Raw genomic sequence first — 24,386 nt, 5'->3', positions numbered from 1 at the left:
GAGATCTTTAGCATTTTTTGCAGTTATGCATGTATACTCTCCCAGAATACCTGCATTTTCCTACATATCCACCACATATGGTAGAATGTTCCTGAGTCTCCGCATCTCCAACAATTACTTGACAAATTTTTATACATTTTTGAAAGTTTCCATGGTGTTAGATACCATCAATGTTGCATTTTTTGAAAGTTCTCTCTAATCGTGTAACAGTTTGTGAATTTCCAATTGATCTTCCATAAATTTTCCCATTGGGCCATGGTTATTGAATGGCCAAAATCCTGGGACCACCTCACCATTGCCACTGTTACCTCCTCCTCCTTGACTGTCCAGTCAAGGAGGAGTCGGTAAGTTTTGGAAAGAGTTTTTCTTTTAGAATTTACAAGATCAGATTTGAATCGGGAAATTTCTGCTGAGAACCCCTTTTGTTTGTCAGATTTAAATTTTTCAAATAACTGATGGTATTGGAACCAGTCTGAAATGTGTTCTCTTATTTCCTCAAAGTTTTTTAATTTTATTTGGTTATCTTCATTTTTTAGAAGTATTTTATATGTTGGCCAGCTTTCCTGAGTATTTTTCCGTTTTACTGCTATGGCTTCTACTGGAGAAGTCCACCACGGGACTTTAGGCTCCATCAGGTCTTTATATTTTTCCCATACAGCAAAGCGTGACTGTCTTATTATATGGTTGGTAAAATTTTTATGAATTTTCGTTTTTCCATATATTAGGTAGGCGTGACATCCCCAACGGTTGTCAAAACCTTCCAGGTCCAGGAGGTCCAGATCCTGCAACGTGCACCAATCTTTTAGCCAGGTGAAACAGGTTGCCTCGTAGTAAAGTTTTAGGTCGGGTAGGGAAAAGCCTCCTCTCTCTTTTATGTCTATTAAGATCAGGTGTTTAATCCTAGGTTTCTTCCCTTCCCACAGGAATTTGGAAATTTCTCTTTGCCATATCTTGAGACAACCTGCTTCACCCAGTATTGGAATCATTTGAAATAAAAAGATTAATTTTGGAAGCACATTCATCTTTATAATGGAAATCCTATCCAGAAATGTTAATTTTAGTTTACTCCAGGTTACCAAGTTTTTTCTAATCTCTAACCAAGTTTTGGTGTAATTATCCTGAAATAAGTTTATGTTCTTGGGGGTGATCCAAATACCCAAGTATTTCGCTTTTGAAGAGATTTTCAGGCCCAATATTTTTTCTAAGTCGTCCTTTTCTTCTGTGGTTACATTTTTAACAAGCATTTTTTGGTTTTGTTATATTCAGCTTAAAGCCTGCCACTTCTCCAAATTCTTTAATCAGTTCCAGCACTCTTTTCAGACTTTCTTTAGGGTTTTCAGTCATAACAAGTAAATCGTCCACGAAAGCTTTAATTTTATATGTTTTGTTTCCCAGAGTGATGCCTTTAACAAGCTGATCCTTTCTTATCTGATTGTTCAAGACTTCCATCACCAAGATAAATATCAGTGGTGACAGTGGGCAGCCCTGTCTGGTTCCCTTGTTTATTTTGCACTCCTCAGTAATTCTTCCGTTGATGATCATTTTTGCATATTGTTCCGAATAGATGGCATTTATTCCTTTACAAATATTTTCTCCCAGTCCAATTTCTTCCATTAATTTTTTCATAAACTTCCAGGACACGTTATCAAAAGCTTTTTCAGCGTCCACCAACATAATAGCTGCTGGTTTATCAATTTTAATATCCAAATATTCTAATACATTAATCACACATCTAATGTTGGATTGCATAAATCATCCGGGAAGAAATCCGGTTTGATCTTTATGAATTATCTCTTTCAGCACCATTTTTAATCTATTTGCAAGAATGTCTGCGAATATCTTGTAATTGTTATTTAGCAGTGCAATGGGTCTGTAATTGGCCATGTTTGAAGCATCTGTTCCCTGTTTATGGATAAGAGTAATAAAGCTGTCCTTCCATCTTTTCGGAAGCTTTCCATTTGCCAGAATATTATTCATTAGGTCTTTCATGGGAAGAAATAATGCTTGTTCTAACTTTTTATAATAATTAGCTGGAAGACCATCTGGGCCCGGTGTCTTTCCTAATTTTGATCTCTGTATAGCTTGTTGCACCTCCATAGCTGTTATTGGTGAGTTCAAGATTTCAGTTTTTTCCTTAGGTATTATTGGTAGTTTATTTTTGCTCAAATAATCAATTATTTTTTCTAGAGTCTCTGGACCTTCTTTATATAGTTTTCCGAAAAAACTAGCAAAGTTTTTACTAATTTCCTTTGGTTCTTGAATCCATTTGTCTTCAATTTTAATTTTATTGATAATTCTATCTTCCTTTTTCTTCTTTAATTGCCAGGCCAGAAGTTTGCCAGGTTTATTTGCAAACTCAAAATTTCTATGTCTCAACCATTTTATCTTCCATTCTATCTCCATTTATTATCATGGAGAATTGCGTCTGTAAAATTTTTATACTTTGCTTAATTAGTTCATCATCTGTTTTTTGGAAAAGGATCCTTTCCTTTTTTCTAATTTCCTCCCAGATCTCCATTTTCTTCTCCTTTATTTTCCTTTGGAATGTGTTTTGTTGCATAAAGAAGCCTCTTATGACGGCTTTACCCGCGTCCCAAACCATCTCTAGATCTACTCCTTGATTTAAATTAAACTTAAAATATTCTTCTAAGATTTGCTTGGCCTTCTGTACAATTTTTTCATCGTTTAGCATACTCTCATTAAGTTGCCACCTTTTAACCTTTTCTTCTTTTCCTTTAAAGTTAACCCAGACCGCGCTGTGATCTGAAATTGTCCTTGGATGGATTTCTGCTTTTGTAATATTATTTAATAAATCCTTTGTTGTCCAGATCGCGTCGATTCGTCCCGCCGATTTATGTGGCTCTGAATAATGTGTAAATTCTTTCTCTGTTGGATTCTTAAACCTCCAAGCGTCAAACAAATTCAGGAGTTTTATTAATTGGAAAAATGTAGTTGGGAGTTTGTTCTGCCTCTTTTCTTTCTTCTTTATTGTTCTGTCCATGTTTGGATTGACTACTCCATTAAAATCTCCTAATAATATAATTTCACCCCCTAAATATTCTATGACTTTTTCTTCCAGGAATTGATAGAATTCGGATTTTCTTTCATTTGGTGCATAAATTCCAATAACTATCAGTTTTTCATTATTGATCTTAACCTCTATAATCACTGTTCGGCCTTTTTCATAATTGTAAAGCAGTTTTGGCTCCAGCTGAGGTTTTACATAGATTACCACCCCTCTCTTTTTTTCTTTACTTGATGCAATAAACTCAAGCCCCAATCTCTTATTTATTAATACTCTTTTATGTTTTTCCGCTACATGAGTTTCTTGCAGACAGATTAGATCATATTTTTGCTTAACCAGAATATGTTCCACCTTGTTCCTTTTTTATTTTTCATTTAAACCATTTACGTTCCAAGTAATAAATTTATAATCCATACTTTATTTCTTATGAATGGGTTAAAAAAAATATTTTAAAAAATTACACATTCAAGGTCTCAGTATACATTTAATAAATTCCCTTCTTGGATCTGTCTCCTAACTCTCAACTGTTTGTTCAGTTTCCTCTGATTCTCCCAACAATTGCCTTTTTCCTCCAAGGTCTTTCCGGTACTTTCTCCAGAACTTGTCCGCATCTAATGCCAACAAGCACTTTCTACGTTTCCCTTTAAAGAAAAATGAGATGCCTTCAGGGTACTCCCACCTATAGTCTATAGTCACCTATAGTCACTAAAGGCCTTTGCCTTTAGTGCCTCGGCCAGAGGTCTATAAGCTTCTCTCTTTTTTATCAACCGATTTGGAATAATCTTGTGGACGATAATATCATTTCCTTCCTTCCTTCCTTCCAATTGGAATTTCTTCTTGTTACTAGCTTGTAAAATTCTATTTCTGAAATCCATAGAGTTAAAAGAGACTAAACAATCAGCCGGCCAGTTGTTTGCTTTTGCTACATTAGATTTGACTCTGAATGCTTTTTCTATTTTTTGTGCTACTTCTGCTTCTTCTAGGTCTAACCAAGCTGCTAGATCTTTTGAGAATTTTTTCTCAGTTATTTCCTCTGCGTCCTCTGTTAGTCCTCTGAATCTTAGGGTATTCTCCCTTCTCCTCATTTGCAACATCGCAATAGAGTCCAAAGTTGAATCCTGCTGTGCTTTCAGATCTGCTGTTTCTTTCCTTATCTTATCGCATTCCCTTTTCAACTCTCTATTTTCATTTTGTAATTTTTTCTGAGCTTCCTCTAGGTTCTGTGTTTTACCTTTAAGGTCTAGCAGTATTTTCGTCAGATCTGAATTTTTTTGTACTAAATTGTTGACCTGGGTTGATAACTCAGCTGCTATTTTCACATTTTCATCTATTTTAACTCCCATTGAAATAAGTTTTTCTTCTGTTGCTTTTGCCTTTAGAGTTTAAAGCGCTAAACAGCTTAGCCCCCAAATGTCTAAAAGGCCATCAGCTTCTCTACACCCTTTATTGGGTCTTAAGATCAGTAGAAGGGGCCTGGATTGTGATTTGTTTAAAAATGTTTTTAACATTTTGTTTTAAGTGCTGTGACCCACCCTGGGACCTTGGGGTGAGGGAAGATAAGAAATAAATTATTATTAGTACAGTAGTATTATTACTGAAGAAGAAGAAAGAGTTCTGCCAAGCAAGCTGTGCACTGAGTTTAGTGAATGGGGACTAGTTGTGGCGTGTAGGGATTTCTCATTGGTTTGAGGTTTCCCTTCTGTGTATACAGCATACTGTCCCACTGCCTTGTCTCTGCTTTACACTTTGCTCACTGTTAAAGGAGCTCATTGTGTCATCAACACAGGGAACTGTGGGATTTTGTCTGCTGGGAATGTTTGTTTGGATCTAGTTTTTTTTAATGACACCCCAGGGATTCACACCCAAGGGGTTCTGTAACAAGCAAATGATCCTCAAAGAGGCAAAATACCCTTGTGGTGGCTTGTTTGCAACTTTCCTAACTGCACATTATTATTTCTGCCCAACTTTTTTGAATAGCTTCCAGCGCAGCTTGTTAAGCCACAAGTCAAGAACCGCCAAACTGCAGCACCTTGTCAATTTTGTTTGCTAGTTTGCTTTAGCAAATGCCAAACCTGATTTCTTCACAATCCCGACTCAAGGCTTCCCATTCCCCTTTTGGACAAAGCCACTTCCGACATAAGGAGGAGGTGGGGTTGCGGGCTTCATGCCCCCAATCTTGTGCGCGGAGGCTGTTTCCAGCCCCAGCGCGATCAGGGGAATCCTCGGGTCGCGTCATCCCCCGAGCCAGCCAATTGTCTGGCTCGGGGTGTGTGGTTTGCCTCACTTAAGGCAAGCGTGGCCCTGGGATCTCCCTCTTTTAACGGTTGGTCGCTGTTAAGGGGCCTGGTAGGAATTTTTTCCACTTGGCAAATTGGCACCAGCCATTTGGTTTTTCGCCTACCTCGTAGCAAATCGTCACAACTCCTTTGGTTTTGGCGGTTAGGCATTGGTAGCAGTATTGTTATGCAGATGGGGGGAGGGAGCGCCATCACCTCCCTCATTTACTGAAGGGTAGTCCGGTAAAGGATTCTGGGGGGCATTGCCTCCTCCAAAGGCTATGGAGGTCAGGGCCTAAAGCGTGCCCCCGAGCCGTGACCCCGGGGGAGTACCTAGTTGATGTGCATCAGCAGCGCTCCCCCTGCTGGTGTTAACCCTTCCCGGTCTTCATGCAAACAGGCTGAAGCTGGATAGTCTGATAGGACCAATGCCTAAGCCAATACCGCTCTTACCTGTAACCAATAAGGTTGTGGCCAATTTTAGCCCATTAACCTAATTCAATGTTGTCACGTGTCTTTATTTCCATTGGGGGGAGGCGGGAACTCACCACGCAAACATCCAGTATATCTGGATGTACATGGTGACCAAACTAGATGAGATGTAGGGAAATATGTGGAGATGGGAGAGGGGTTGTTAACTCTTTGCCCCAGCCCCTGTTAGGGATGTAAGCAGGCACTGTTTTCCATCCTGCCCTGAATTCATCACATGCATCACTGGTTCCGTTTCACTGTAGTTCACCTTCCACCCAAAACTATGTTATTCATTTCACCGTCCACTGTGGTGAAATTACATTATTCCACCTCATTCATTTCAATGCAGAGGAAACACAATGGAAACGGAGGAAAAAGCATACTCCATATCATTTGTAGACTGAAAACAACAACAGCAAATACCAATTGTATTCCCTGGATTGACTTCCATTCCAGAATGGGATCCATAAGTGAACATCAGCAATTTCTGTTTCTGTTTTCATTTTTGTTAGAATTCTCCAACACTCCTAGTCCCAATTCCACATGATCCCAAATCTACTGTGAGTTACCTACAGTGCAACTACAGTTTTCCAATGAATGGGCAATCAGTAGAGGGCCAGAGAGATAACAAACTTTCTTCACCCTACACACAAACACACACAAAAGGAAAAGTGGTCAGGAGTTCCAGTTTGCCTCTCAGAGGAGAGTAAAGCCAGGTGAAGCAGAAATGAGGCAATCATAAGATGTGGGCGTATTGTGGAACAGCACAAATGGGGGCTCTTGTAGATTTTAAAAACCATGATTTAGGATAACAGTCATAGCCGATTGCCCACACTATATCCAAACAAAACTGCCCCTTGCTGAGCATGGCTTTGTCATTTCCTATGTCCATCTGCCAACAGCTGTCACCTTGACCCTCCATGCTGCAGTTTCGGTTCAGCAAAACACTCATTGGACACCCATTGAACATCATTGAAATTAAAGCCCAAGAAGGGCCTCAAATGTGCATTTGAATTGAGGATATACAGGCACACACACCCTCCTGATTTGCACGAGGGTTGTGTCCCTGGGCCCCGCACATAGGCCTGCCCTGGTCTACCCCATTATCCCCCCCCCCATTCCCCCATTTTCCAGGTCTAAAATGACCTGCCATACGCCAATCAAATGCATAAAATGGCCGCTGCCTCTCCCACCTGTGCAACATTATCCATGACAGTTCTTTATTTTGATTTTTTATTTGAATTTATAGCAACCTCTGTCTTAGAGATTCAAAGCATGTAAACACATTAGTCACTTTTTATTTTATTTTATGCAGGACCATTTGTACAAACAGTTGAGCAACGTTAGACCTCTTTGTGGTCCAACTACAGAAACCAAATGCCAGCTGAAAAAGAAGGAACTTAGTTTCCTCTAAGAAAGCCTCAGATTTGAGTTTGGTGAAGCATCAAAGGAGATTTAATAACTGCCGAAGAACACTTGAGTGCTCCTGAACCTTGCATTCCCACAATCCACAGCAAATGAAAGAATAGAGAATTACAAAGATCCTCATCTACTATTATACATAAGTTAAAACCCATTTTGCAAAGGCTAGTGGCAACATCAACTGGAGGATTATTTATTACAAATCCATTGCATTTTATTATTTTCTAGCAATCCTGGTGGGAGAATTACAAATAGCCTTCTATTTGCTCCTATAGGCTCTCCTGTTTGCTGTAATGTCAGTTTCTGTTCCCATGGAATGAGGAGCTTTAAATACTAAGTTTTGCACACATAGAGATGGATGGATGGATGGATGGATGGATGGATGGATGGATGGATGGATAGATGGATGGATGAGGAGCTATGGCCCTTCTTGCACTGCTTGTCACCTCCACCAATCTGACAACCTCACCTCCTTTTATGCCTCGCTGAGAAGGAAAACTGCAGCTTGTTTTTTGTTTTGTTCTGTTTCATTTTTTGTTTTGTTTTTTGTTTTTAACATGTAGGCTTCCTTCTCTTCATGGCAACAGCAGCCATGGAGGACATTGCCTAGAGAAGGTAGCCTAAATTTTAAAACACTGGCTTTCTTTTCTTGGTGGCAGCCATGGGTTAAAGTCAGAAAAACATGAAAGTAGTTAATTGTAGTACCATTTCACTATTTTAAAGAGAAAAGCAAACAAACGAAGAACAAAACAAGAGAAAGATCCAGTAATTAAAGGGATCTTTCCTCTTGCAGGAACAGAAACTGACATGAAGAGAGAGATTACTCAAGGGGCAGTTAACAAGCTATTCTTCGTTAACCTAGTAGTTGGCATCAACAGAAGGCAATCAAAAGGGACTAGTGTGCAAATTAAAAGTGTTTAAAGACGCAGATGCCTTGTAATACCTTAAATAAATTTTCATGTCCACACCTTGTATTTTATTGTAAAAATTAAAATTAAGGGCTAGTGTGGCAACAACCCAGAAGATAGAGTTTTTTTAAAAAAGCAAAAGGATCTGAAATCTTAGAAGAGCATCATAAGAGCTTCATGAGGGAATTCAGATTTTAAAACCTAGGAAAATAGAGGAAAAGATCTGCTAGCAATGAAATAATAAAAATGTAGGGATCAAATAGACCTCTCTGGAGGCATGGGCGTAGCCAGGATTTTTGTTAGGGGGTCAGGACTTTTGTTAGTGTAGGGAAGAACCAATGTGATTGGTCAGTTAGTTAAGTATTTCTATTGTTTTATTTGATCTAAAGGGGGCAGCTGTCCCCCATCCCCCACCCCCTGGCTCATGCCTGGAAATGCCACTCCCAAGAAGGCCCTGTCTCAGATATCATCCTCTCCTTTTCATATGCTGGGGGGGGGAGAGAACTTGCTAAATTATTGGGCTTTTCAATGAATGTTTCATTAGGTTTTGAATTTGTGAATGTGAGAACTAGGTTAATCTAGCATGTTATTATAGAAGGAAGAGGGGCTAGGATGGAAGACAAGAACTCTGGCTTTTATCCCCAGCTATTTTCCCGGCTTTTATTCCCAGGGAAGACAGTGAGTTCTAGTGGGTTATGGACAAGAGCTAAAAATCGTATGGCGAGTCCTAGCTTTCTACTGACTCACTGATGTAATACTGGCTGGATTTCATCACCTCAGTTTTAATGAACTGGTAATGGCGATTGCTACGCCCACCCACTAGCCAGAAGTGACTGTTGGAAGGTCTGTGAGAATGAAGAGCAGAGCGAGGGAGTCATGATGATTGGCTCATGTCGAGTTCTCTTCCTGCTGGCCACACAGCTAGCAGCTCCATGGCTTTTCACAGATCCAGCCATCTATGTTGTTGCCACATGGAATATCATTCCACCAGCCTCTAGGTGTCATCTCAACACAGTCCTCCCCGTGGCCATAATTGTTCGGCTCCCCTGCACCCCACTTGCTGCATATGGAAATATAACAAATAAACAAATGGCAGAGTTAATCAGTTCTAGTGAGATAGATTCTTAGACCTTAGCAAACCCTCCCTGATGTCCAGCAGTGAATGACCAAGCCCCCTTGGATCAAAGAAGAGAAGAAATGTGTCATCTTGTGTTTGGAGACTTTATGCTAGCCTCTTACTGGTCCCAGTTAGTCTTTGATGAGTTTTTAATGAAAACCAGTGTAGCCTCGCTAGCTGAATTTCTGACCCTGACTCCCAGCTGGGAGACCCACACAGGGAATAGTTCTTTCAATGGGATGTCAATGTGTCCACCTTCCAAAAGCAGCCTGTCAGCAAACTCCTTCACCCATAGGCACAGAAGTAGCTAGAACTCAGCTATACAGCTGCAAATAAAATGTTTTAAGTGTATTTTAAGTGCAATATACAATGTGACACTAAATGGAGATGGTGAGCCTTATGGAAAAAATTTTTAAAAGCATTTTCAGAATGGTTTTTATATGTGTGTAGATTCCACCCAGGTTGGGTTTAAAAATGGAATAAAGTTGATGCTAGACTTACGTATAAGTTGCAGTACTTCTATCCACCCAGGTAAATTTGTTTTCTGTTTCAATGTCTTGGAGACCAATCCAGTAGTATTTTTGTTTTAGGTGTAATCCGAGAAAACTCTGAAACACAAACCACATTTAATTCTCGGAGTTGAAATGTACAATATGGAATATACATCCTACCACAACTAGTAACACAGTGTTCTCTCAAAATGTAAGGCTGAGATGCAACATCAAGCTCACACTGCCAGAAACATGACTGACTACACGCCTCTGTATCAAACACAAGCTTTACAGGTACAAAGGCCCATGTTCAATGCCTCATTTAAAAAGCTTAAAGATATTGTGTAACTAACAGTGCTGGGAACTACCTCTCCTTGAAATCTTAATGAATCACTGCAACATAAATGTTTTAAGAAACACCAAAAGAGGGCAAATCCTCCCACAAAACAACAACAACAAGCCCAGTGACGTTCAAGCACCAGAATCACAGCAAGTTGGGTGCCAGCTGGGAAAGAAAAATTCAAAGTTGGTGAGTGGGATAGTGAGTTGGCCTGCCTGAGCCTTTAAAAGCTTACAGTATCCCAGTGGAAGGAATGGCTGGATGGCTGTCTGAAGAGCAGCACCCCTGTGAAGAGGCAAGGATATACCACAACATTTTGTTGTGAGTCCTACTTGTGTGTATGTAAAAGCCAGTTCTGAGTGTTCCATCCTACTCTTTACTTACATTTATTCAATGACATCTGGGATATAGCTGAGATTGGCAAAATCTATCACTCACCCTAAGCATAGGGCTCACCAGAAGTAGGTGGGTAGGTTTAGCCTCCCTCAGCATCCCCGAGTTGCCATTTTCATATATGGGGGAAATAAAAGCACAGCATTTGGAGATTGCTATGGTATAAGAAAAACCCACCCTCTTTCTCAAACACTGGCCAGCAGATACACTTCTTAAACAGTGTGGTCTCAACTTAATGTAAACACCCTGACACCTAAATGCATTAACCTCCCTCTAGATAAAGAGGCTTCAGAGAGACCCCAGGGAACTTTTGGAGGCTATTTGGTAAGGGGCAGCCTTGCAAACAGATACTCAAGTACCTCAAACATGGGAAGAATGGGTGCAAGCAAAAGAGTACACACAGTTGTGACCTGGTCTCCTCCTCCTCAGATGCCAAGGGACCCAGAGGGTGGCTAGGATGGGGCTGTCACAATTTCACAAAAACCTTGAATTACCTGCTCTTCCTCATCATTGATGATAACCAAAAGGGCACGTTCATCCTCACACGCCTTCCTGGCATGAGACCATGGTCCAGGCTTTACTTGAAAACTGTAGCATGATCCTTTGTTGAACAACCAGCCCTTTGGACAAACTTGGCAGGTTGAAGCTATAATGTAATAGCAGAGACATTAAAACAACCAGATCACAAACAGAACACCCTTCTACAGATGTTTATGTTCATTATTAGCAGTGCTGCCAAAAATTGTAATCACACAGTCCATACTACATCCTTCCTAACTCTGATCCATCAAAATCGTAGAACTGTTTGTAATTAAAATTGAGATTTATTATCAGTCCTTTTCTCTTTTCTGCACCTTTGCAGCTTATGTGGTTAAAACATGCTCAGATGATGCTTCCTTTAATTACTCAAAGAAAAGAAAAAATAATTTGTCTGCATATGCTCAGAATACTTTTACTATAATAACTCTGTAATGCTTTGCCAAAGGAACCTATCCATTTAAGTTTGGATACAAAACTATGGAACAACCAATCACCTTGAAAGAATCTGACATGTTAATTTGTATCCACCACATTATTTTTTGTGTTACGACCAATCAGAGGATGGGTCATGCCCAATTCTGAATCACAACAGGGTCACTTTGTCCCTCACTAATTACCGTACTTTTCGCTCCATAACACACATTTTTTTCCTCCTAGAAAGTAAGGGGAAATGTCTGTGCGTGTTACGGAGCGAATGCCTACGGATGGCGGGGGGGATCTGCTGCAGTAGTGAGCAGAGGATCCATGGTTCCCCTTCCTTCCCTCCTCCGTGGCTCGCTTTGAAACAGCAAAGCGGGAGAAGAGCCACTGAGTGAGGAGGAGAGAGGGACAGAGAGGCTGCTTCTTTAAAGGAGCAAAGCGGGAGAGGAGAGGAGCCGCTTACACGAGTGTAAGCAGCTCCTGTCCGGTTGGCTCCTTTAAAGCAAGCAGGCTCTCTGTCCCTCTCTCCTCGCCACTCAGCTCGCTAAATAGCAAGAAAGATTTTCAGCTCGCTAAGCCGGAGGGGGGGGGAGGGAGAGAAGCAGAGCCTGCTTGCTTTAAAGGAGCAAAGCAGGAGAGGAGAGGACCCTTCTCCCCTTAAACCCCTCTTCTGCATTATTAGCAGCATCCTTCTCCACCCACCCCACGCGTGCTCCTTGTCCCTTGAGTGCTTTTCCTTCCCTCCCCACTTAAAACGTGGTTACAAAGCACAGATCCACATGGATCCTCAGGAGTTTTGCACTGGGTCACCCCAAATTCACCATCAGATCACATAGCATGTCCATGGCTACAGTTCGCACCAAAAAAATCACGTTGCCTGGGGCTGCAGTGGTGCAAAAACGTGGTTACAAACATGGATCCACATGGATCCTCAGGATTTTTGCATTGGGCTACCCCAAACTCACCGTCAGATCACATGTCTGTGGCCACAGAATGAACCACAAAAATCATACATCCACTGTTTCGTTTAGAATTTTTTTTTCTTGTTTTCCTCCTCTAAAAGCTACGTGCGTGTTATGGTCGGGAGCGTGTTATAGAGCGGAAAGTACGGTATCATCACATCATATGGGTCCCAAGGCCAATATGATCTTTCTGTCCCTGGTTTTCCACAGCATAGGAGTGAGCACTGTATCTGAAGGAATAAGACATTGGAAGTCCTTCCACCAGCTCCCAGGGATCTATTATCTCCCTAAGCCACTAGTTTTTCCTTTGTGGCCATCTTGCACATTCCCTTCTGTTGCGCTGCTTTTCTCTGTCTCAGTGCCCTCCTTGCTCTTCTTGCTTTCTTTCTCAGTCTCTATGTCCGCTTTCTTACCTCTGGCTGTGTACACATCATACATTCAAAGCACATAATGTCCCTCAAATAATCCTGAGAACTGTAGCTTACACCTCGCAGAGCTACTACTCCCAGCACCCTTATCATATGACAGTTCCCAGAATTCTTTGGGAGATGTCAAGTGGTTTACATGTGTGGTGTGTACACAGCCTCTCCCTCTATCCTCCTGTTGCCTGCAGTCACGTTCACGTATTTGCCTTGATTCTTCCCCTCTTCCCCTTCTATCAGTGTTTCTTTCTGGCTCCACCCTGCTTTAGACTCCCTTCTGGCTGTGTTTCAGTTTTTCTCACATCTCTCCTCACTTGCCCACCGTGGGACCACCTGTTGCTCCTTCACCTCCACTGCCTTTATTAGGCTGCAGATTGGGCATCTCCGCATCTTCTGAAGTGTTGCTCTGTCCAGCCCACAGCAGTCTGCCCCGCTTGCCTCCCTGACTTACATTAGCTCAGGGGCAGAAGAAGTCTCGTGTCTTACCATTAATCCTCAGTAGTGCATCCTCTATCTTATCAATTTCAGCCAAGGAACGGCTGCTGTCTCTAGATAGTTCACGCAGCTTTTCATTCCCTAGGGGGAAAAGATTAGAAAGGGGAGTTAAATGAGAGGTGAATTTGGTCTGGAAAAGGAAAAGTTGCAGAAACAGTCATTCAGAAAGAATGATCATTGAGAAGTATGGCAAGTAGAGCTCAGGTTACTGACTTGACACAGGGAACACACCATAAATTTAAGTAGGAGAAATTCAAACTCTGTAAGAACTCCTGCTTTTGAGATTCCCTAAGGGTAGGGATGTCAGAGAATTCTGATGATAAAAGAAATAAGAGCAGAAATTGCCAATATTTACTTATTCATCCCATGTCCAGAATGGAAAGCAATCCAGCAAATACAACTGGCACTCTTGTTGTTTCTTTCAGTCTGCAGACAATATGTAAATGATTACACCCAGCCTCCTGCATTTGCATTGTGTTTACTTTACACTAAAAATAATAGTGTGGAGTAATGCAATGGTAATGTCACTTATAGGGACGCGGGTGGTGCTGCGGGTTAAACCACAGAGCCTAGGACTTGCCAATCAGAAGGTCGGTGGTTCAAATCCCCGCGATGGGGTGAGCTACCGTTGCTTGGTTCCAGCTCCTGCCAACCTAGCAGTTTGAAAGCACGTCAAAGTGCAAGTAGATAAATAGGTACCGCTCTGGCAGGAAGGTAAACGGCGTTTCCGTGCGCTGCTCTGGTTCGCCAGAAGTGGCTTAGTCATGCTGGCCACATGACCCGGAAGCTGTACGCCGGCTCCCTCGGCCAATAAAGCGGGATGAGCGCCGCAACCCCAGAGTCGGTCAGACTGGACCTAATGGTCAGGGGTCCGTTTACCTTTACCTTTAATGTCACTTACATAATTTACATGATTACTTAAATTGTTAAAAGTACATAATGTTGCCTAGTGGACATCGAGACAAGTAATATAGCTTTTGGCAGAAAATGAACTGCAGTGGAACAGAAGCAGTGCTGTGTGCAAGGAATACAGCATGGAATCGAAAATGTTGCCTTCTTATATCCCTGCCTGAAGACAGTTCCGCCCATTCCCTTCTTTTCCCAGCAGAAACAAAGAATACTTACCATTCTTCTGTGACTCCTCATATTTAGTTTCCAGTGCCTTCAGGGCCTTACTTAGCTCAGATTCTAAAAGAAAGCCACAGATAACAGCTACTTTCCAATCTCTGCATTTGGCAAAAGGGTACTGTTAAGTTCTCTACACTTCGCTGAGAAAGAAGTCCTGTGGTAGTACCATAGAATTGAGTGCAATCACATAAGAAAATATTGGGAAATTACTGTATCTTTGTAAGCAGAACTGATATTACAAATATATGAAAAGAGCCTAGTGGAAGAAAATCAACTGCTGCAGCAGGCAGCACAACCATTGTCCCTTCTTCAGGTCACCCAAAACAACAGCATCAATGCCTCTGTCTGTCCCAAACTCAACAAGGTCAGCAACTCTCTCCAACATACATCCCTGCAGAATCCTGATTTCAGATCCCACCATACAGGTGAATTTCCCAGGCAGCAAAACTATCAAACTTAAGAAACACATATTAAGGTAGCATTAGCTTCTGCTGAGAAAAATATTTTTATGAGTTATGTTAGGGATTTATACCATGCCCTTCAGGAAATTTCACCAATCATCTCTAACTATCAAGCAATCAGTCTAATGAAGGATGGTCACCTGACATCCGTAACAGTACTTAGTGAGGATTGGAGGAAGGAAAGTCAGTAGCAACTAGAGATTGTCGAGAAGTGAGGGAGAAAATAGGAACACCAGCAGGGGTGACAGCCAAGTCAATGCATACCAGATGAAGAGTGACTAGAATGAATCTCCTCTAGCCGTTTCTCCATCTTGGAGCCTAGAAAAGACAGAATTCAGTTACTCAGGAGGCACTCATTCAGTTTCTATGTGTTGAGCAACATGGCTATGCTTCTGAGTTGAACAGTTCTTCTGGGGTATCAGGAGGTACATAGGAGGAACATGCAGTTTTTTTGAAGAGGTGAGAAGTTTCGATTTGTCAAAAGGATCAGAGAGTAAAAGAGATCTGCTTCTCTAGTAATACATTCTTAGGAGATCCAGACTACCTCAGTTCAAGGTGGGCAGAGTAGCGCAGAAGGCCTAACTAACTTGCCTCCTCTGTGCATTATGAGTTCCTAGTACCTTGCATGACCATGGTACACTGCTCTTATGCCAATGCACTCTTTTGTCAATGAAGTCAACTACCAAAGACCATAAGGTATGAAGCACTCTGCAGGCTTTAGATGGAGTGCAAGGACTGGAAGTACTAAAACTGCTCCCATTCCGGCTGATTCACACAGGTGCATGTGCATCGCTCAGTGACTGGTTGCAGATGAACATACTAACTGCCTCCATTGACAGAGGCATTGTGTTTGAAGTGAAGGGCAATTGCATTAAAACTCCACCTCTGATGTTTCCTAGAGTATTTGTTTCACACAAGCAAGTTGCCACTTGATGTTGCAGTTTGGGTGTGATGAGCCTGCATGCATGAATGTGCCCACTGAGATGTCCAGAAGGGCTCAGCTTAGAAAAAGTTTTGTTGCTCCACTTAGAAATTCCTTTTTAAGACAGCACCCCCCCCACACACACAAATGAACATTAATATAGTCCTTGCCTCACAGAAAGGGTTATAACTTTTTATTGTGGATAACATTTTTACTGCTATCTCTCCCTACCCCCGCCCAATACAATTTTGTATTGGGAGTTTGTCAAGTTCTACTTCATTATTGACAGACTGAATTAATTAAAGAATGAAGTGGGCTATGGGGATGTTCTGAAAAACCATAACTGCAGAAAGTAAAACCTTAGGCTTCAAATACAGAGGAACTAAAGTAATAATTGTGGGTTGTATCCAATGTGAATTCTACTCAAAGTAGACCCTCTGAAATTAATGGGCATGACTCACTTATATCCTCTGGTCTCCATGGGTCTGAATAGGTACTGAATGCTGTGTAACCCTGAATTTTAGAACTCCTTTTTACCTATTTCCTCTCCTTCAGCCATTCCATCCTGAACGTCTTTATCAGGATGGCTAGAGAGCCAACTGTACGTACATATTATTAAATGCCCCTCTTTAAAAGCTGACTCCTAGATATAGGGGTAGGAATGAGACAGAAGCAATTAACCATTTGAAAAAGCGAAACTGAATGGTTACCATTTGTTAGCAGCATGGACTGATTGGCACGCAGCTGTTCTAGTTGCGTGGACATCTCCAAACCTGAAACAATACGAAGGTCTGGTCACTGTCATTGAACCTAAGGAGTTTATAGAAAGAGCAGTCTTTATCTTCACTTAGGCACAGCCAGCATTACCATTTGACAACGATAGGTGGCTGTTTCCTGGAGAAGATAGGAAAGACCACACTGTTTGGGGACTTTTCTTTTCTTTTTCTTTTAAAAAGAGATTGCTCCCAACTAGTGCTAGTAAACAGACATTTATTGTAGAGTGGAGTATACTGAGCACATTCCAACTGATTGCCTTCTTCAAGAACAAGCCAGTTTTCTGGCGAGATCTTACCAGAAGCTGCCACCACACTGCCCTGGTGGTAGCAGGTGTGGGCAGGGCACCCTCACAGCGCCACCCTGCAAGTTTCCGCTGCCTGAGGTGTTTGCTTCAGTCTGCCTTATGGGCGGGCCAGCCCTGATGATACGAATATTCAGCGCATTTGATAGCATAATAAACTTCTGGTTTCTAGCACCAGTTTAAAGTCATCTCTGTTTCTGGTGTGTGGTTTTTTCATGGTGCTGGGGAGAGGTCAGTGGGCTCGGTGGGGAGGCTCAGCCAACTTGAAACTCCTCATCTTTGTCATAAACAAAAGAGAGAGTTCATTCACCACACCTCAGTTACATTAGGAGGTTATCAGGTTCATCAATGAAGCAACACTTTGCCTTATAAAAGTCCTGCTTCCTGGACCTCTGAAGAGCAATATCTCCTATGCATGCTTCAGGATGTTTTGGGCATATCAGTGCATAAGCAGCTTTCCCTCATATCAAACTGATCATCAGTTTTCAGTCAAGGATTTAAAAAGTAAGCATTTTTTAAAATTGCAATGTTTCTACAATGTTCTAACAAACATTAAAGGTAAAGGGACCGCTGACAGTTAAGTCCAGTCGCAAACGACTCTGGGGTTGCGGCGCTCATCTTGCTTTAACAAACATTACTGAAACACTATAATTTAGGGGTTTGGTTTCCATGATTTGGGAATATTTTGAAAGTAAAATTCAAGGGAGAGTCTGGTTCTAAATAGTAACCCAAACATATTTTGACAATCAGGAGATAAATTCAATGATTTTAAAAGTGCTCCAGGGCAAGGGCTTTCTAACTGTGGCCCGCAGGCCAACTGAGGTCCATATGCTTAATTCAGGTGGTCTGTGGCATGTCTGTGAAGAACACTTACAATTTGAATTCTCTGGAATTCAATCTGTAATATAGTAAAATACAATTAAAAATCATACAGCATCTAGTACTGTCTGTTACAATGGCCACAAAAGGTGGAACAATCATCTAGTGGTCCACCAAGAACTCCGACAATCTTCAAGTGACCTGTGACCAGGGGGAGAGTTTGGGAACCACTGTTGCAAACTCTAGTTTATCCCACTACTGCTCTCTGTGCTCTCCCCCCCAACCCTCTCCCCCCCAACCCTCGGCCCGGCATGTCTTTCAGACTTCACATAAACAAAGCAGCCATTGACTGCAGAATTCATACTTTTTGAAATCAAAACAGCAGAGATTATGGTCCACAGCAGAAATGAGGCAGCAGTCACAATGAAAAGGACGGATATGGATGTTTCGTTTGAACCACACCTGCAATGTTGCAGCAGGAAACCACCTGTGGACAGCAAAAACACATCGTGTGAATTATTTGCAGTGGTAGGAAGTGAAAATTCATAAGGGTGGAGCTAGGCAGGGCTGGCCTTAGGCAGTTTGCTGCCTGAGGCAAGGGACAAAATGGCACCACCACCTGACTGAGAAAGCAGTGATAAAATATTCAGGCAAGGACAAAAGGTATTGGAAACACAAGGTGATAGCAAATGCTCCTAAATAGTCACACAGTCACAGGCTGTTTATGTGAATCCAAAGTTTATTGCATTTTGTGTGGCCCAACACTCTGAATGATGAATGAAAGTCCCTTATATTTTCCTGGAAGTCCTGTGAGAAATTCAACGGTGTCCCTGTCCATCCCTCACAAGTCCTAATACTTTCCTTGGGGACACTTCATGCATCTTTTCAAACAGCAAATTCTCTCCAGGAGTAACTTCTGTGGTAAGGTACTTCACTTCTGGAAGACGGGCATTCTGACTTTTCTAAAAAGGCACTGCTCAGTCCGACAGATTTAGCTATGCTATGTTCCATTTCACACTGATTATCTCTTTCAAACTTCTGAGGTGGGGAAACATTGGCAATGGCCGCTAATCTTTGAGCAATATGTTTACAGCCCACAGTGTTGCTGGTCAAATATGAAACAAGAGCAACAGAAATGTACCATTTCACTGTCAGATTACAGTTCTTTCATTTGTACTTCTGCAGCGCTTCAACTAGCTCCTTCTAACTTCCTTGTAAACAGTATTTCTGAGCCACAGAAGACGCAGGTGCACACAAGGCCTAACTCTACATGCCTAACCGGGGGGCGGGGGGCGGGGCAGATGAGTTCTTGGTTTTTGAAAAGCACAAGTTAGTACTAACCCAGTTATATGCATCTGGTTTCACTGAGCCACAAATAGCCATCTTGCTTCAAGCACAAGATGCTGCTGTGAATATAAGGTCAAGGGAAGCTGCCTCACGCTGGGGTCAGGCTCTTTGGGATACAGTAGACTACTCAGAGAACCTACAATATTGGGCAGCATATAAATATCTTAAATGAATAGACTGTCAGGCTGTGTGCACATTATACCTGTAATGAAGCTGTGTACAGACTATACCTTCAAATCATATCTGTAGCACATTCTTTCCCTCAAAGAATTCTGGGTACTGTAGTTTACCCCCAAACAGAGTTACAATTCCCAGCAACCCTTAAGAAATGGCAGTGCCCAGAATTCTTTGAGGGAAAGAATGTGCTTTAAATATACACTACATGCACAGTCAAAGTCCCTCTCCCCAGAAAAAAAGTCTGGAGATCTTCAGTTTGAAGGTGGGGTGAGTAGGATGGGGCAAGGGCAGGATATAGATGTCAAATGGATCATTCTCAGCACCTTCGTCAAACTTCAATTCCCAGTGTGCACCACACTCAGCACCCTCCTAAATCTTGTTGATTCCACTCAAAGAGCTTCCTTCTGCCTGTCCTCTGGCCCTTTCCCCCAAGCTGTTGAAATCAGGAAGCAGCTGTTTCCCCCCACAACATGAAACTCTCTCTCTAGGAGCAAAACCGCAAAGGGAAGGGAAGAGCAGGAAGCCAGCTGTGCACCCAGCGACTGGCTCATGCAATAGCCAGGCCTCTGCCTCTGTGAGCCATTGCGCAAGGAAGTGCCATCCAGCTGCAATCACAAGATACTGCTGTGGGCAGAGGAAAACAGGAAACAGCCTTGAGATCTAGTCCAGCATCATCTAGCACCCAGGAGCATTCCTGGGTCCTGGCAGAGGTTGTTTTCCCCATCACCTGCAAAAGAAGGATACTAGAAATGGTCCACTGAGCCATGGTGCCTCCCTCATACTACCATCCTCTAGAATTCAGCTAGCTGGCCTTGCTAGCTGGGGGTGATGGGAGTTGTAGTTCAACAACATCTGGGGACCCACAGGTTGAGAAAGGCTGCTCTAGATGCTCAGCCAGCCTCTGGTACATACTTTGCTGGTCATAGATAGCTCAGTTGGTAGAGCATGAGACTCCTAATCTCAGGGTTGTGGGTTAGAGCCCCACGTTGAGCAAAAGATTCCTGCAATGCAAGGGGCTGGACTAGATGAACCTCGTGGTCCCTTCCAACTCTACAGTTCTATGCTTTATATGCTTCCAGTGCTTTTTTTCTTAAAAAAAATAAATTAGGGATTCTCTCATTTTACTCAATAAAATCACCATTTTATAGTTCAAAGTGGGAAAAATGAATACAGTAAATGGGCAGAAGTACAAAAATTCACAAAATGTTTAGGGGTATGCGTACTCCTGCATCCCCCCCAAAAAAGCACTGTATGCTTCTACGTTTTATTTATATTCCACCTTTCCTCCGAGGAAATCAAGGTGGCAAATATGGTTTTCCCATCCCCGTTTTATCCTCACAACAACCCTGTGTGGTAGGTTAGGATAAGAGATATGGACAGGCCCAACGTCACCCAATGAGCATCATGGCTGAGTGGACATTTGAACCCTGGCCTCTCAGGTCCTAAGCCAACACTCTAACCAATACACCACCCTGGCTCTCAAACATCAGTCACAGTTCTGACTTCACTCATTGACTAAAAATGCCGAGGGGCAGGAAAAACTAAGCTGGCTTATCTTACAGAAAGTGCTTAGAAGCCTGTACAGTTGCACCTTGGTTCTCGAACATTCTGTTCGACTTCCAAAAATGTTTGAAAACCAAGGCACAGCGTCCGATTAGCTGCAGGAGCTTCTGGCACTCAAGCGGAAGCTGCGTTGGATGTTCAGCTTCCAAAAAAGTTCGGAAACCGGAACACTTCCGGGTTTTCAGCATTTGGGAGCCTAAATGTACGAGTACCAAGGTGTTTGAGAGCCAAGGTATGACTGTATATATATTTTGCTGTATAGATTTGGCTGCATACATATCATACCCAGCAAGTGTCCCGGGAAAACCGGGACATCCTGTTTTTTATCGCAAGAGCACAGCAGTCATTTTGGTTGCTATGATCTCCCATGATTTTGCCCTGATAAAGGCACTTTTTCAGGGCCATGACCTTGTGCGGTGCCCTAACACACACGTTTTTGGGTGCCGTGCCCGAGAAAAAGGCACCTTTGGAGGGGGGAGGAAGAACTGTGGTGTGAAATCATGGAAGATTACGACAACCAAAATGGCCGCCATGCTCCCGCAATAAAAAACAGGAAGATGGCGGCCTGGATTTTGGCTTCAAAATGTTGGCGGGTATGATATGCCATACATTTAAAGCCCATTTGAAGTCCATGGCTCCTCCCTCAAAGAATCCCAGGAACCATTAGTTCACCCACACAGAGCAACAATTCCCAACACTCTTGACAAACTACAGATACCAGAATTCTTTGGCGAAGGTCCTGTGACTGAAATGTATGCTATGTGTACAGTCCTTCCTTCTAGCAAGGCTAAAGGCTTAATTTAAAAGACAAAGAAAGTTCAGAGTCTTGGCCCCTTGCAGGCACCATTATAAATCCAGCCATCCCCATGGGCGCTAAGTTGGTGTCTGAACTATTCTACTTCAGACTATAAATGGCAGCTCACATTATTTAATGCTCTTCCATACTAATAAATAAATAACCCCCACACACACACACATACACACACAGACAGATAACCAGCATGCAAGACAGAAGGCTAGGCTAGAAACCTTCACTCCCTGGCCTCCGGCTTACATATTTTTTTATTTGTTTCATATCAAAGAGAACTCAGCCACATGAATCCCTTCTGCAGTCTGAAGATGCACAAGTTTACCACCACAGGGAGAACTAGGCCAACATGGAGAAGATAGAATTAAGGTTTGTAAAGCACTTTGCAGAACTGGTTGTTTTAGCTGCAGCTACGTAGTACGAGCTCCAGGTTCCCTTGACACGTGCATGCCCTCCAGAGGGACTTACATGCATGCCAGGGAGTGGGTGCATGCACCAGAGGTGGGTGGGCACGTCGGGGGGCAGAGCATGGAAGGATCCCCCAGTGGCACCCCAACCTTCGCTGCCGACCACCGTAGTGACCCCGCCTCTCCATGGAGTCAAGCATGGCCATTCTGCACCACCTGCCCGCCTGTGCAGGGGAGAGCTCAACCAGTTGACATGGCATTTTGGGTGCTCCTCTCCATGAGTGTTGCTTCCTCCAATGCCAGGAGAGAAGAACCGGGCCAGACTGAGCTGGAGACACCTGCCGGGGGTGCCTGCTTCGTGCCCCCTCAAAAATCCATGCCTGGGGGCACAGGCTTGCTGCCACCCCACAGACTGCACCCCTGTTTAGCTGAGGATTTCTCAGGCCATGAATGCCCACTCTCACAGCATGGGCAGCTTGCAAGTGGCTATTTGGACGCTTATACAGTGGTATCTCAGGTTACATACGCTTCAGGTTACATACGCTTCAGGTTACAGACTCAGCTAACCCATAAATATTACCATGTTGGCTACGCCTATATTAAAGGATATCAGCTGAAGGAAGGTAGACGTCAGACCACATTGGTCACCTAGAGAAGGAAAAGCACAGGTCCAGGATGTTTTGCCTTTGCAACCCGTTTTTCAGCTCTAAATCAGGATAAACATCATTCCACAGAAAACCCACTTAACTTTGCTCTGATCCAGAGGTAAACAGTGGGTTCCCCCCTGGGGAAAGTGGTGGGTCAAGCGGGTGAGCCCTAAGTCAACCCTAAGTCATGGAGATGGAATCATTGCTCGCTCAACCATTTTAGCCAAAACTGTTGGATTTGAAACTGGTCTGTAATTCCCAAAATCACGAAGCTGAGAGCAGGCTTCTTCAGTAAAGGTGTAACTACTGCCCCTCTCAAAACAGATTTCTTGCAATGTTCTTCTTGCAGAGAAGCACTGACCACAACCAAGATGAAATCTGAATAATTGGTTCTAATTGGTTCTATAATTCTAATTTTTTGGAGCTAGTTGGCTAGAGGTACTGATACTGATTTTGAAGGCTGAACTTGCTTGGGAACTAGTAGTACCTGGCTGGCTTTATTTCGTGTGTGCACCCACCTTCTGCTTATCATCTTCATAACAGCTAACAACATAAATAACTATCTGCCTCTTACCTGCTCAGCCCATCTGTTTTAAATTGCGGTGTGGTGGTGGGGAGCTGGTTGGCGGGCATGCAACTCTCCCCAACGCCACTGTGGGTGGCACACACTCTAGGGAGCGTTTCCCGCTCAAAGCAGCGCCGGGGTGTGTGTGCAACTCTCCCTGACGCCGCTGCAGGCAGCGGGCACTCTAGGGAGCATTTCCCACCTGCAGCGACATGGGGGGGAGCGGCTGCCCACTTTGCCAGCCCCCAGCAATGACCCTGCTGGGGCGATGGCGCGCGTGCCCACAGAGAGAGCTCTGAGTGCCCACTCTGGCATGCGTGCCATAGGTTCGCCACCACTGCTATAGAAGCTGGCAGTCACTTCCGCTCTATCTCCAACAAATCAATCCCTTTCCCCAAAAAGTCAGGTTTTTAATCAGAGTGGTGATGATTCCTGAGCCCATTCTACAGCTGGTAATCACCTGCTTTTCTTGATGAGAAGCTTTCCATTTTCTCGTTGATTTCCAGGTTCTCGGGTTCTTCGCACCTCCTGTAGATTCCACCTTGTGCCATCCCCTGTTGGTCTCTGTCTCAATCTCTGCTGTCGGCTACTTTAATACCATCTAAGATTTTGTGGACTTTTCTCAGGAAAGGAAATGCATGCATGCAACCACCCTTCCTCTTTTTACTTCTCTTGGCTGTCACTTCTGCATTGAAATTCTTGGAAATCTTCATGTAAAGATCTGCACTGTAAGGCACTGATTCACAGGGCATCCTCAGAAATGATGGTTAAGCTCATTCATTGTAAGTGATGCCAACCCAATTGTCCTGAACAACTCCTGCAGCTAAAGAGGCCTGTCTATAAAGATCCTCCAGCCATTGGCATTCCGTAGGGATGGTGATCCTATAGTTGGGGACTGGCATGCTGATTCAGACACCTACAAACCACAGGCAGATGACGACTGTAGGCGTCTCCATTCTGATTACTGCTAGTCCGAAAGGCTCCAGCAGTATCTACAACAAGGGAGGGGAACCTTTGGCTCCCTGACGTTGCATGACTTTAACTCCCATCATTCCCAGCCAACAAGACCAATGGTCAGGGTTGGTGGGAGTTCCAACCTCCATAACCTGAAGGCCATAAGGAAGTTACCTGGTGTCATGGTTTTCTTGCCTTTGGGGATGCGGGTGAGGACTCTGGAGCAGA

At 43.1% G+C, this 24,386-nt stretch overlaps 1 protein-coding gene across 1 annotated transcript; it reads right to left on the bottom strand.

Annotated features, from left to right (window-relative positions):
* Positions 1 to 7,050: 7,050 nt before the first annotated feature.
* On the bottom strand, positions 7,051 to 23,889 carry LOC310755210 (C-type lectin domain family 4 member G-like). Its single transcript, XM_083597621.1, has 9 exons — positions 23,665 to 23,889; positions 18,055 to 18,177; positions 16,504 to 16,566; positions 15,136 to 15,189; positions 14,408 to 14,470; positions 13,274 to 13,363; positions 10,938 to 11,089; positions 9,721 to 9,827; positions 7,051 to 9,162 (listed from the first exon to the last, which is right to left on the bottom strand). The coding sequence occupies exons 1-9, from the start codon at positions 23,753 to 23,755 to the stop codon at positions 9,024 to 9,026; spliced, it is 882 nt and encodes a 293-aa protein (XP_083453747.1). The 5' UTR covers positions 23,756 to 23,889; the 3' UTR covers positions 7,051 to 9,023.
* Positions 23,890 to 24,386: the final 497 nt, after the last annotated feature.

This window comes from Podarcis filfolensis, assembly GCF_964270895.1.
Source record: "Podarcis filfolensis genome assembly, chromosome: 2".
NCBI lineage: Eukaryota > Metazoa > Chordata > Lepidosauria > Squamata > Lacertidae > Podarcis > Podarcis filfolensis.
Note: the sequence above shows the minus strand (reverse complement) of the source record. Positions and strands in the feature narration are given on the sequence as shown.

Bases quoted from the DNA above. Each gene is read 5' to 3' on its own strand.
- LOC310755210 (XM_083597621.1), bottom strand. From the start codon at position 23,755: ATGGCACAAGGTGGAATCTACAGGAGGTGCGAAGAACCCGAGAACCTG. The intron at 14,471-15,135 runs GTATGCATTGAC...GCTTTCTTTTAG, and splicing joins TTCTAGTCACTCTTCATCTG to AATCTGAGCTAAGTAAGGCC. The intron at 9,163-9,720 runs GTAAGTCTAGCA...TTCCATATGCAG, and splicing joins AGAAGTACTGCAACTTATAC to CAAGTGGGGTGCAGGGGAGC.